The sequence below is a fragment of the Electrona antarctica genome (genome assembly GCF_951216825.1).
Source record: "Electrona antarctica genome assembly, chromosome: 19".
NCBI lineage: Eukaryota > Metazoa > Chordata > Actinopteri > Myctophiformes > Myctophidae > Electrona > Electrona antarctica.
The window spans coordinates 19680151-19693462 of record NC_136800.1 but is presented as its reverse complement, the minus strand read 5'-3'; the positions used below and the strand labels follow the sequence as shown (position 1 = coordinate 19693462).

At 41.1% G+C, this 13312-nt stretch overlaps 1 protein-coding gene across 1 annotated transcript; it reads left to right on the top strand.

Annotated features, from left to right (window-relative positions):
• The first annotated feature begins 2526 nt into the window (after positions 1-2526).
• ltb4r2b (leukotriene B4 receptor 2b) lies at positions 2527-12429 on the top strand. Its single transcript, XM_079488772.1, has 6 exons — positions 2527-2604; positions 7565-8153; positions 8581-8781; positions 9091-9134; positions 12013-12282; positions 12331-12429. The coding sequence occupies exons 2-6, from the start codon at positions 7581-7583 to the stop codon at positions 12332-12334; spliced, it is 1092 nt and encodes a 363-aa protein (XP_079344898.1). The 5' UTR covers positions 2527-2604; positions 7565-7580; the 3' UTR covers positions 12335-12429.
• Positions 12430-13312: the final 883 nt, after the last annotated feature.

Genomic DNA, 13312 nt, shown 5'->3' with positions numbered 1-13312 from the left:
TTATCCTCTGTAGTCTGCTCTCTGTCTGAGTCGGGGAGACGAAAAACTTAAATAAACATACTCTCCCTCGCCCCCCCCCCCTCTCTCTTGCTCACTCTCTCTCAACAACCCCCCCCCCCCCCCCCCCCCGTTCTCACAATCATTAGGTTTATATGCTGTACTGGTGTGTAACTGGGGACTCTTCTCTCTTTACCCCTCCATCGTCTTGGGGCTGCGTGGGCAGGCCATCTGTACTGGACTGGATGGCTGGTTGGCAAAATGGTACAGGATTGTATTGTAGTGCTTAAGTTTCTGTCCCTGACCCACACATGAGCTAATAATATGATGCTCGTGCCCCTTTTGTTTCCTTACACACCTGGTATCTCACCTCAGGTTTGTTCAGGTAATGTATGTCTTGGGATTGCAACAAAGCATCTTGGTATTGTCTATACATATACTACAAAGTAGCAAATACATTGTACCGTACTTGAACTTGGTCTTGCATGATACTATATAGGAACATTCGCAGCCCTGGTGTCTTCATGGCAAAACAGTGAAACAGTGAAACTTGCACTTGGAAAGTTCTGGATCTTTGAACAGAAGATTTAAAGAGCTCAGGTACTCCTTGCTATGTTATTTAATTATTTAAAGGTGCTGTAGCAAGGTGATGGATGTTTCAAACACACCAGAGGAATGGCTGAAGTTTATGGATGGAGAGGGGGAAGAATTCCTGTGGATTTGTTGCCACCGTGTGGTAAAAAGGGAGAAGCCTCTCATTGGCCAACTTCCTTTACTCTCCTTATCTGCTTTCATGGCCTGAGGACACATATATTACTCAAAGGGGGAAAATATTGGGAAATGTGCTTTCCCTCTAAGACATTTTGTGACGTTTTGTGTCATCAGAAGACAGTCAAAGTCAGATTTGTAGCATTATCGGGAGGACGTGCATATTGTACAATTAAAGGTGTGTTGATATGCCTAATGTATTGTTTTAACCTTGTAATCAAGCATCCAATCCCACTGTTTATTGTGTCTCTCCATTGCTGTGTCCATGCAGTAAAAAAAAGAAAACCAGCATTCATGTGAGTTCTGTGAGTTCATGTGAGTTTTAGTTCACATTCTGCGGAGCATGCCACACCAACATTTTGCTGATTGAAATTGTAAGAGTGACCAGTGACTTGAATCTCGAATCTTGAGTTCCAAACCATTGTATTAAAGCCCAAACTGCACCAATGATTCACCATGCAACTCCTTGCAACATGCAACAACTTGCAACCAGTATCCCCAATGGCAGTTGCAAGGAGTTGCGAGCGACTAGTTGCATTGATAGTTTGGGCTTTACTTCCCAAAGAAAGTCACCGTTTTCCACGGTCTCGTCTCCGATGACCCCGATGACCCAGGTCTTCTGCAAGTTGATGCACGTTTTCTGTAGCTTTGTCAACAGCAAGCTATCAGATTACCTGATAACAACTGATAATATCATTGCTGGTTGCAGAACATGCAGCAATGATATGATCAGTTGTTGTTCAGTAAGATAAGACAATAGGTTTTGTCTTATCTTACTGAAGTGCAAGTGCTCTTGTCAGAGCTGTGAAAGCTGCTGTTCATGCTGTGTCTGTGGGCGGGTTTGTGCATTATACGTAACATCACTAAGGACACAGTGTGTGCCAGCAGGAAAGGGTCAAATCTGTCCTATTGCTGTATCCAGGTACCCTTGAACCAGGCACTTAAAACTCATCTGCTCTGGCCGAGTTGCTCACGGGCCAACAGTTAGATATGTAGTGTATGTGAAAGTGGAGCAGAGCATTGAATCATCATCATCTTACTCATCTTTACCTTTATGCCACACCCCGGAAAACAGTATTGCTTCAGTGTGTTGGACCTGTGCGAACTAGTAGCCTAGCGGGTCCTTAAGTTATCTTGGCATGTTCTGCATGTGCAAGTTAGCACTTGTGCATTCATCATCCTCAACAGTGAATGTATATTACGCAATATGTTTGAGAATAATTGCCCCTTGTGTATGTATGCAAGTATGTAGCCCTATTTGTGTTATTATGGACCATCTGCAATTGCCTGGGGGATGAGAAATATGCACTTCCTAATTCATGGGATAAGGGGAATATTTAAAGCAAATGTTTGTTTATTTTTTTCATGCGGCCATCAAACAATTTTTATGGCATAAACACTGAGGATATATTGTCCAAGATCAGATGTGTAATAGTCCCTGCTTAAATCCTTTGTGTGTGTGTGTGTGTGTGTGTGTGTGTGTGTGTGTGTGTGTGTGTGTGTGTGTGTGTGTGTGTGTGTGTGTGTGTGTGTGTGTGTGTGTGTGTGTGTGTGTGTGTGTGTGTGTGTGTGTGTGTGTGTGTGTGTGAGTGTGAGAGAGAGAGAGAGAGAGAGATAGAGAGAGATAGAGAGAGTGAGAGAGAGAGAGGACATAATAGGAAATTAAGTAAACAAAGAGTGAGTAAGAGTGAGAGAGAGAGAGAGAGAGAGAGAGAGAGAGAGAGAGAGAGAGAGAGAGAGAGAGAGAGAGTGAAACATAAAGACAGGCACACCTCTCCATTCACAGCATGTCGCAGCCTGTGGGGCAGCACGATATTCACTTTACTGCACACTGTTTAGGTAAGTAAACATACTCCCATAAAAACATGGGCCTGAGACAACTGTGAGAAGAACGGAATAAACAGTAAGACGAGAATAGAATGTTTAGACTGGAGAGGCGGTTGGATATTTAATACTCAGATTTAACACATACTGTAGAATTGATATGACATTCATCGCATACTCAGCTGCTTGACAAAGGTGAGCTAATGATCTTCTTCACAAAATCCTTCTCTTGAAAGTTGCTGCTTGTATTTACCTGATCTACATTTCAGGGTTCCTAATATATTGCTCAGATGTTACAGGCAGAGGAAATGTATTTTGCTTCTTATCTTTGAGAAATGATATTGCTGATACTTTGTGGGTTACAGTGTCTCTCAGGTTGAGGTGAGAGACGTCTGGAAACTCAGTTTTGTTTTTAATCTATACTTTAAAAGACCTGAAATACAAATATTTTTTGTATTTTCCAGACATATAAATCTGGCATTTTTATTTGTGTACTTACATGAAGCACTAACTAAACTAAGTATGCTGTTCTATTCATAACTTGGTGCTGTATTGCAGATTGCTCTTTTTGTATTTCTGCTATTGTCATTCTGGCTCATTCAGGCAAATATGGTATTTTATATAGCTTCTGCAAAAAGAACAACAAAATAACAAAATACATTCTTCAGCCCTAACATGTTATTTCGGAAATAGAACGCTTTTCGGTGAGCTTCTGAGGCTGTGCTTTCTAATGTTAATCCAACTCTGCTTTGACTCATTACAGTATGTTTACTGTTTTACTGTCATGTAAAGGCATCCTGGGAAATAAACAGTGGACTTTGGAAATGCCACAGTCAGGATATTGGGATTCAACTGTGACATGAGGAACTAATGTTTTCTCACACAATGAATTTGCTTCCAACTGTTTGAGAGGTTATTTGAAAGGTTTTATCCTTGTGGAACTTTGAGAAAGACTGATGAAGACGTGCTAATCCACACCCTGTGTTTTTTAATAAATAAAAAGACTCAGGCATGTGAGCCCTTTAGGAAAGGCCCATGTGAGCAGAGAAGATTGAGAAAGACACTATGGGGGATTACAGGAAACACATTTTTCATTCAGTGAATGGATGACTGTGTCGTAATATGTTTCGTTTCTTTATGACAAGAGCGTACTTCTAATATTTGACATGTTTTATCATGTCTTCATAGAACCTTGCCAATATACTTTGGCTCAGTGTGAATGTTTGGTAAGGTCTATGTATTGCGGTTGTTTTGCTGTTATTGTGTGCCTTTACCGTGGAAAGGAATGTCCCTCTGGGGACAGTAATGAATACGTAGAATACAACTATAACCATCTAGAAACAAATTATGTCTTTCTAGTTATGTGCAGATTAGTACATTATCTTGCTCAAACTGTACTGTAAGCTTTGTACCCAGAATTGTAGCTGTCACATAGCTCCAACATATATCATATATCATATCAGCTATCATAGCTTTCATATCATTTACTGAAACAGTATCTTGCAACGTGTCTATTTGTCTAAGTCTTATTTTTAGTACAGCGTAAGAATTATACATATAATTCTCATTGAAGTTCAACCAGTTTCAGGCTAATTTAACTGCTTTATTAGTACCTAGAGATCTACCTAGTTTGTGGGGAAGCTAAGCTATGGGGAAGCACTAATTATCAGATAGCAAAGTCTGAAGAAAACAAAATCTCAGCTAACTTGATTGGGACCATTAAACTGAAAACAGTTAAAAGAAAGGTAGAGAGAGAGAAGGTGGCCTGCATGATTCAATCAAGTATTTTCATTGTTCATTTGGCTTCTATTTCAGTTATGTTCCAGAAAGATTAAAGGCTGCATAGTTTCTATTAACTTGGAAGCCCAACGATGATGTCACTGGTAGGCAGGTTTCGGAACTGTCCATAGCCCATCAATGACTCAGAGATCCCTTTTCCACCGGTTGGTTCCCAATGGGAACCGGTTAAGTTCTTTTTGGTTCTTAGTCCATGAGCCAGAGCTCCAAAGTTGGAACGTTAATGAGTGGGCAAAACTATACCTATATTTAATTGTTTATAGGATCAATATATAACCCTTCCACAGTAATAGCTTTTTCATATTTTTTATTTTTTGCATATTTTCCAATATAATGCCTCATTTGCAATTTTAAAATGTAAAATTTGTAATACAATAAATTGTACTGTGGAAGTTTCATGGTCTCTCTCTAGTCTAGGTCGTCCTCAGACGAGCCTTCCATCGTCGCTTCCAGTCATCCCGGTTCTCCATACTGTACATCTGGTGGGAACCAACCGGTGGAAAAGTGATTAGACGGAAATTGTGCCATCTTATAATGAGAATTAGTGAGGACCAATTATTGAAGATATGGTTGAAAATGGGTGAAGTGCTCGTTTAACATCAAGGCCGGATCTCTGTAAATGCTCTCTGTAATTGCTCATGGGGTATTGTTACACAACATGGAGTATAATGAGAAGAATTATCAGCATCTATCTCGACTCCTCTCCCATGGGTCAGATGATGGTGCTAGAGGGAAAAAAAACGTCCTGAGAGTAATGATACAATCGGTTTACTGCATATCAAAATCGTAATGCGGTGATGAGCTATGGTTGAAAGAATACCCCAAGTCAAATTTATACAAAACATTTCATATGACAGGCGTATGTACAAAATAAAAAAATCACACCCGTGTGAAGTGAGTGGTGCAACTCCGTGTGGGGGTCCCCGGAAGGTTCCGGCGAGCCGCCCTGTGCCCGAAACGGTCCAGAAATTACAGTTACGGTGTGGGGGTCCCTCTACTTACTGTACTGTACTATACTGTCACACCCGAAATCATCACAGTTAATATGTGTATGTATGTTAGGCTGCGCAACAGTGACACTTGGTGGTGAAAACCAACCAAACGCTATTTTCGTGCTCGAACACAGCCAGCCAGCCAACCAGGGACACATGCCAAACTTATAAAATGGGAATATAGGGGCACGGTGTCGGTGGTACAGTCGGTAGTGCTGTCGCCTCACAGCTAGAAGGTCCTGGGTTCGATTCCCGCTGGGGACGCTGTGGGCACTGGGGGCGTGTTCCCTCCTCCGCGTCATCAGTGTCCTTACCCGAGGTGGGGTTGGCGAAAGGGCCTCTCTGGAGTTTGCATGTTCTCCCCGTGTCCCCTAGGGTAGGTACCCTCACAAAAAACATCCGGGGCACCTGATGGAGGGGAATGGAACTGGTCGGAATAACGTGTTCCTTCCACGTGCTACGTCCGGCTGGGGAAACTCCCCCGTCAGGTGAAAAGAAGCAGCTTGGACTCCTCATGCATAGAAGGAAGCATGAAGTCAGTCCACTGCCCCCCCAGGTTGGCAAAGTGTAGCACCCAGGATTACATTAGATAATTGACACTGGGTGAAAAAATGGGTTGCAAAATCGTGGGATAAAAGTTATAAACACAAAATTAGATAATAAGATAAGAACGTATGCAATTTAACAAAAGGATAAGACTCCAAAATGTTTCAGCAAATGAAAAATATAACTTTTTCAGGAAATTAAGAAAACCTTATATTTTTTAAAACAAAGAAATACTGCCTCATGATCAAAGTTGGTGTTGTAACTTTAGATATTGTCAATTACTTCCATGAGAGGGGGAGAGGTGGTGGAGTTACTTGTTTTAGCAGACAGTCTACTACATTAGTCTTGAGGGTCTAATGGAGTTCAGAGGTTTTGTCCAAAGCACTTTTTACTACTTTCCATTGGTACAATAGTTTCGAAACAACACACAGACGTAAAGGGTATTCAATAGCACTGATTTATGGCAAAAAAAAATCAAAAACCTAAAAAATTATGAGGTTTCCTCCCGACAGCAACGATATATATGTTTTGAGGTCATTGGTCCAACCTCCCGTTAGTCAGACCATTACTAACACTATCCCAAACCCTAACCTGACAGGAAGCCCCGGGTGATTTTGAACCCGCAGCACAGATTCGTTTTAACCCGCCACGCATGTTGGGAGCCACGTGTGATTTTTAACCTACAGCAGTCTTAACCGGCCACGCAGGTCTGACTAACGGGATGACTGACTTATGGGTAGTCCCCGTTTTGGGTCTGCTTTTAAAAGAAGCCAATGTAGCAGACCTTAAACAAGTGGTATAGAGTTCCATTATAGTAGGACCATAATGACTGAATGATGACCTGATTTAGAATTTATTCAGGTTTAATGAGGGGACCTTTATCTGATGATCGTTTCTAAGGGATCTACCGGTATCTGTTCAGTGTAAATATATTTGCGAAAGAATCATGATCATCATCGTTTAGGATGTGACACTGTGTTGAGAGATTTGGAGCTTGTGCTGTAGATCTGCTATTCTCTGCCTATTTTTGCCTAGGAAATAGCTACTCAAAATTGGAATGTGTTAAAGTAGTTAAGAGGCCCCCGCTGTATGTACATCACTTACATACAGTACACTGTACTTTATATACAGTGATTTATACATGACACAGTTGCATGCAGATTAACACACACACACACACACACACACACACACACACACACACACACACACACACACACACACACACACACACACACACACACACACACACACACACACACACACACACCATAGTTAATCCTATTCTATTGTATTCATGTTTACTACATTTTATAGACTTTTATGGATAATGGTTACACTTGCCTATAGGAAATGTATTCCATTTCCATTTGTTACAAGCAGAATCTAGGCAGAATCTAAGTTAATGATACTCATCAAGCACAATGTAATGTTAATCTATAGGGAGTTTTGCTTGCTAATCATCAACTACTGTAATTACATTAAGTTAAAAGGATGGCCAACTTCCAGTGCTCTGCCTCTAAAACTCCTAGAATTCAGGAAATGCTTAAGTGTCATGCATAATATGTAGGGAACTCTATTTGGCTGTAGAGGTCCTGTTTCAGGTCAACATTTAACTGTCATTTGTCTCGCTCCTCCAGAACCCGTCATTTTAACATGAACAATCCAAATCCTCCCATTCCACGCGTCAATGCCACAAATCCGGAGGACGATAGCCTGGTGAGCAATGACGTCACAACAGCATTGGGCGCCCTCATCCTGGGCTTGGTCTTCCTCCTGGGGGTCCCTGGCAACCTCTTCATCATCTGGAGCATCCTGGCTCGCGCACGCCGGCGTTCCATCACCACCATCCTCATCCTCAACCTTGCGTGCGCGGACGGCTTCCTCATGGCCCTCACCATCTTCTTCATCATCTACCTGGCCAAGCAGTCGTGGGTCTTTGGTGACGCCATGTGCAAAAGCCTGTTCTACCTCTGCAACGCCAACATGTACGCCTCCATCTTTATCATCACGGTGATGAGCCTGCACAGGCTGGTGGCCATTGTGTGGCCACGTAAATTGCCCGTTCTCGCCAGCAAAAGAATCGTGGTGAGGGTGATCTGTGGGCTGTGGGTGCTGGTCTTGTTCATGTCCATCCCCGCCCTGGTGTTTCGGGATGTGAGAGAGGATGTGGATGAGCGGAACAAAACCAGGCTGGTGTGCGCCTTCAATCACCCTAAACCTACACATGTAAGTGCATAATGGGGCCATGGACACAGGTTTTCAAAGTGGGGGCTGTCATTGGGCACTAGGTAGAATGGAGGGGAGAATTATGAAATTATGTCATGAAACTATATGCCACTATATGCAGAATCAAATTTGGGAGTGAAAGTGTTTATATCTGGTAGCATTGGGAATCCTTGAGATGATCAAGTAGGCATGTCAGATCATCGCCACATACCTTAATCTTAACCCATAAACCCTGGCATTAAACGTGCCATCACCTGTGATAGAAAATATTTGTGATGTGCATGTTTCTCTCTCGTGTCTTTTCATGCTCTTGAGGTTTATGACTAAAAGACAGATCCAGTCTTGTTTGGAGGAGCCAAACTATTCACAAAGCAATAATTTGGAGTGAGGACAACACGTATTTATCCTGTTTTACCTCTGCACACAGGTGAGGTTTCAATATGCCTTTGAGACCGTGTCGGGGTTCATACTTCCATACACGGTCATTGTGACCAGCTACATCCTGATACTACGACGTCTGAGACAGACCAAGTTCCGTCGCAAGGTTCGCAGTGAGAAGCTCATCTTGGCCATCGTGGTGATGTTTGGCGTATTTTGGCTGCCCTATCATGTGATCAACATGGTGCAGGTGTGTGCATGGTTGTATGCTTGTTGTATCATACATCACATGTGTGATCACTGATTTAAAGATCAAGCTGGCAGGGAAAAGGTGAAGGGGTGGTACTGTACTGTAGGCACACAATGTAATTATACTTAATTGACCCCAGTCTACGCTGTCCCCTCCTGTTTTTACCTCTACACCAAATCTCTTTGACAAATGTTGTGCAGAATAGGGCATGTCATAATAGTTGGTTAACCTTAAAGGCCAACACTCAATCAAAACTACCCATCTGGTTATCTGAACGAATAATTATATATGTCTGCTTCCGTCCTATAGGTGGCAGCAGAGTGGTACAGAGTGGACTCGCCAGTAAGAGATAAGTGAGTATCAGCTGTGTGTCCTATGTCTTATTGGCATGAGAAATTAACTTTCACATTTACACATTTAGTATTTAGTTAGTATTTGTTTTTTAACTAAATAAAATCTTAGAATATAAAGCATGAACTATATTATTATATTATTCAGAGGGCATATTGCATACCATAAGGCCTCCAATACATTGATTGAATACTTTAATAACAGTTTGCATGGACATTGGACAAGCAGACCGTACAACACAAGGTCTGCTAAAATGATTTTAAGCCTATTGGTTTGTTTCCATTTATACCCAATTCATCTAACAAACATTAGGGAGCTCCCATGAGGAGCTGTACTGTCAAAATGGCGACTTAACAATTCACACAGAATATGATAATTATATGCATGTAAGTAGCACATTGTGTTCACAAAAATGCAATACAAGGCAGTAGGTTAATGTGCAGAAATAAAAGAAAGTAAGCTAATTGGCTAATTGGTAAAGGTACGGTAAGTAATATATACTCATTGCTGTATAGACTGTTTAGATTTAGAACATCAGTCTCCAATGTGTCTCTCCAGCTCTTTATTTAACAGGAAATGCATTTTCAAGTCAGGATAGACACGCAGATACTATGCGCAGATATGACAGATCAGAATCACACACACTTACCACTAGCTTTCTTCACAGATGTGTTCATAAGCCAATTTGTTCCAAGCCAACTCCCTTGGGAAACTTTGTGGGAGCCAATCAAAGTGGAGGTACCGGAGGGCCTAGGCTAAAAGCAGGACATTTTAAAATTGGCCAATATGAGCTTGTGAGGTGTGTAATTAGGTTTTTTGGGGGGTGCTGAATCTGTTCCAACCATTCGTTGTAAAAATGACTCCCTGGCCATAAAATTGGCCATGCCTGCTTTTGTATGTCCCAGACATGCGTAATAACTAATATGCCATGTTATGTATATCTCAATGGATGTCTAGTGTTTTCTTTTCTGTTTGTGTGTTGGGTGTGTTGGGTGCATATTAAAATATAAAAATCATGAATATAACACAAATGCATCTGAATTGAAACTGTTTAAAGAGAAGTACATGGACAAAAGAACAATCTTTAACTAATTTATTCTTTTCAGAACAAGAAAGACTATTGTCACACCTTAAAAATAATTAACAGTAAAATAAGGGTGAAATTAATGTGCCAGGGCTCCTCAGACTTTCAGTTCATTAATAAATAAATAAAATAAACACAATATGGCTCTATATCACTATACAAAAAGATCAACACATAATAAAAAACTAAGGTGCTAAAAAGAAAGTATGCTTTTGTAAACAATAAATACAAATATGAATAAACATACAACTATCTCTACTCTTCCAACTCCCTGGCATCGCCCTCACTGCTCTTGTCATCTAGCTTTTCTTGCAAAATTTGCCATGGCAGTTACCACAAGCAGAAATGCACTTCACTCCTTGCTTTTTACAGCAGCACCTGAGTATGTACAGTCCCCCTAACAGTTGCAACTGACTAACTTCAAAAGATAGTTTGGTGTGATGGGGTCTATTGACGGTACAGACTCATAGCCTTTGTCACCAAGCTTCCATCCATACTCCTGTATGTACTGGAGTATGAATGGAAGCTGCCAATCTCTCTGGTCTGAATATCAGCTCGAAGAGAGTGCTCTTCTGCGGCTTCTGCAGTGGCCTGCTTGCTAAAGATGTCAAATCTTCAGTCCCCAAAACTTTTGTGCGATTTCCCATGGAACATTAATAGTTCACAGCTGGCTGTGATGATGTCCTCCTTGTTGGCTTCAAGGTCACGGTCAAGGTAAACTTTATTGTCCACAAGGGGAATTTGTCTTGGGCTTTCACCCCTGCTGCAGCCACACAAAACATTAATGACAAAACAAAATACATAACAGAGGGAGACACAACATTACACAAGTGCACACATAGTGTGAATAGTCTAACCTCTTACAGTCACTGCTGTTTCAGAGCCTTCAAGCCTTCAGAGCCTTTTCAACATTTTAAACCTGATGTACTTACACTTCAGTTCTTTGTACCTTCTCCCAGAGGGCAGAATTACAAACTCTCCATCACTCTCCTCTTTGCTGTAGTTTACTACAGAATGACCACAGGCCTGTGATCACCAATACTCTTGGGGTCAAATACCATCTCCTGTGTCTTCTTACATTAAGAACAAGGTGGTTGTCATCACACTACTTTACAAAGCTCTGTACCTCTAAAAAGTATCCTTATCCAGAAGGGCTCAGATGGCAGTATCATCCGAGAATTGAATGATGTAATTATTCGGGTTGCCACTTCTACTCATTTGTGCCAAAATGTGCTGACCTCATCACATTTGTGATGACGGCTGTGGCCGTTTTTAGACCAAGGAGTGTTTTTCGTGCAAAACTAATGCTTGGAATGGATTCAGAATCATGAAAAACCCCTAGTTTCAGTAGTTTGACATGTCACATGCTACTTAAAGGCAAGCATAATGAAATGTTGCCTTATATAGGTCTATGGTGTGGTATACAAAAGTGACCATAACTTTGTTTCCGGCAGAGCAGGCCTCTTATTGTGGACCCAAATGACTAAATGAATAGAAAAAACACAAATAGTACAGCATGACATCACAGGTCCTCTCAAATGGGGGCCGGGGAGCAACCCCATTTGAGAGCCATTTGAGGGCTTACATTCCCAAAGCAGGGATAAAGGAGATTAAAAGTAAATGAATCAAGGGTATTATTTGTTCATCAGATAAGGTCATTCAACTATTCTTTGTCAGGCAATAGGCATATCATATCACATACCCTTAGTTGTATCAGGGACGAGTGGAGACATAGTGACTGACATACAGTACATGGTTGTATTTGACCGTGTCCTTTTCATCCTCTCTCCCTTCAGGTTGGATCACATTTGGAAGTCCAGCCGTGCCGTGACCTCAGCTTTGGCATTCATCAGTAGCTGTGCCAACCCTGTCCTTTACACTTTTGCTGGGAAGTCCTACATCAGGCAGAATGGCTTGGAATTCATGGCTCGCCTCTTTGAGGGTACATCAATGGACCCCACAGGGACCAAAAAGGGTGCTCATAGTAGTGCAGCAGACAATAGTATGGGACTTAGAAACACATCAGAGTCTACTGTAAGCAACGGTGCCAATGCTGCTGTGCAGAACCTAACCCAATAGAACCTTTGTGACCACACCAGAGCACTCTACGCTGAGTGAAATGACATGGATGGAGCATAAGGAGACGCTGGTTAACACAAAGCATCGTCAGCTTTGCTTGGTGTGAATTTAAAGATTAACTTTAAATCAGAACATTATAGTGCCGTTTACATACAATTGTGGAAAAGGTGTATAATAAACCCATAATAATTGTCTACAGTATGTCTAGGCTGTATTCTAGGCACAATTGAATGAAATAAATGACAGTCATGTTGGCCAGTGGCCACACTTTACTTGAGCATAAAGTGTGGCCAATATGTCTAGCATAAATAAAACAAATTCAAATGCCAGTTGACATTAATCTAGGCTGGCCATACAGGAGAAGCCATCACTGCTGTACTCAAACATCTTAATAAGGTATAGCTGTGTATGTGGCTATACTTTACCGATTCTATAAATTATATTCAAATACAAGTTACCATTTAAGTTTGAATACTGTCAGTGTATAACTGGGTAAATGGATGCAATACTAAAACTTAACAAACTTCACTATAGAGTAAATGCAACAATTGTGCCAGTTCTTGTGTTTATCATACTGCATTTAAACAATGCTACATTATAACTTCATGTCCAGACTTATTGGTTTATTTTTTTACATTTTTATATTAAAAGATTAATTTCATTTTGGGTAGTACTCTTAATTTCCTTAGAGGGAACTCTGATATAGTAGTTAAACATTGTACACTGTTCAAACCAGGAGTAAAGTCAAGGAGGATAACTGGAACATTGGGCATCGGTCCTTTCTGGGCACTTTGGCATTTTAAGTTTTACATTTGGTTTTTATTGAGGGGGCAAAAGTTACTTCTACAAATCCTGCAATGTCCAGTCACTTGAGAAAGGGAAAATTTAGGTCCAATAATGCACTTTCAAATAATTTATTCTTACACATTTCTGGAGCTGTATTCATTCAGACAGTGAGCTAGGCATTTTAAATCTTGTAACGTTCATGAAAACACTCCCTAGACACCCTTCTGCAAA

What these genes read in the sequence shown, in the direction of transcription:
- ltb4r2b (XM_079488772.1), top strand. Translation starts at nt 7,581, where the DNA reads ATGAACAATCCAAATCCTCCCATTCCACGCGTCAATGCCACAAATCCG. An exon ending in ATGTGATCAACATGGTGCAG is followed by an intron (nt 8,782 to 9,090) that starts GTGTGTGCATGG and finishes TCCGTCCTATAG; the next exon opens with GTGGCAGCAGAGTGGTACAG. An exon ending in GACTCGCCAGTAAGAGATAA is followed by an intron (nt 9,135 to 12,012) that starts GTGAGTATCAGC and finishes CTCTCCCTTCAG; the next exon opens with GTTGGATCACATTTGGAAGT.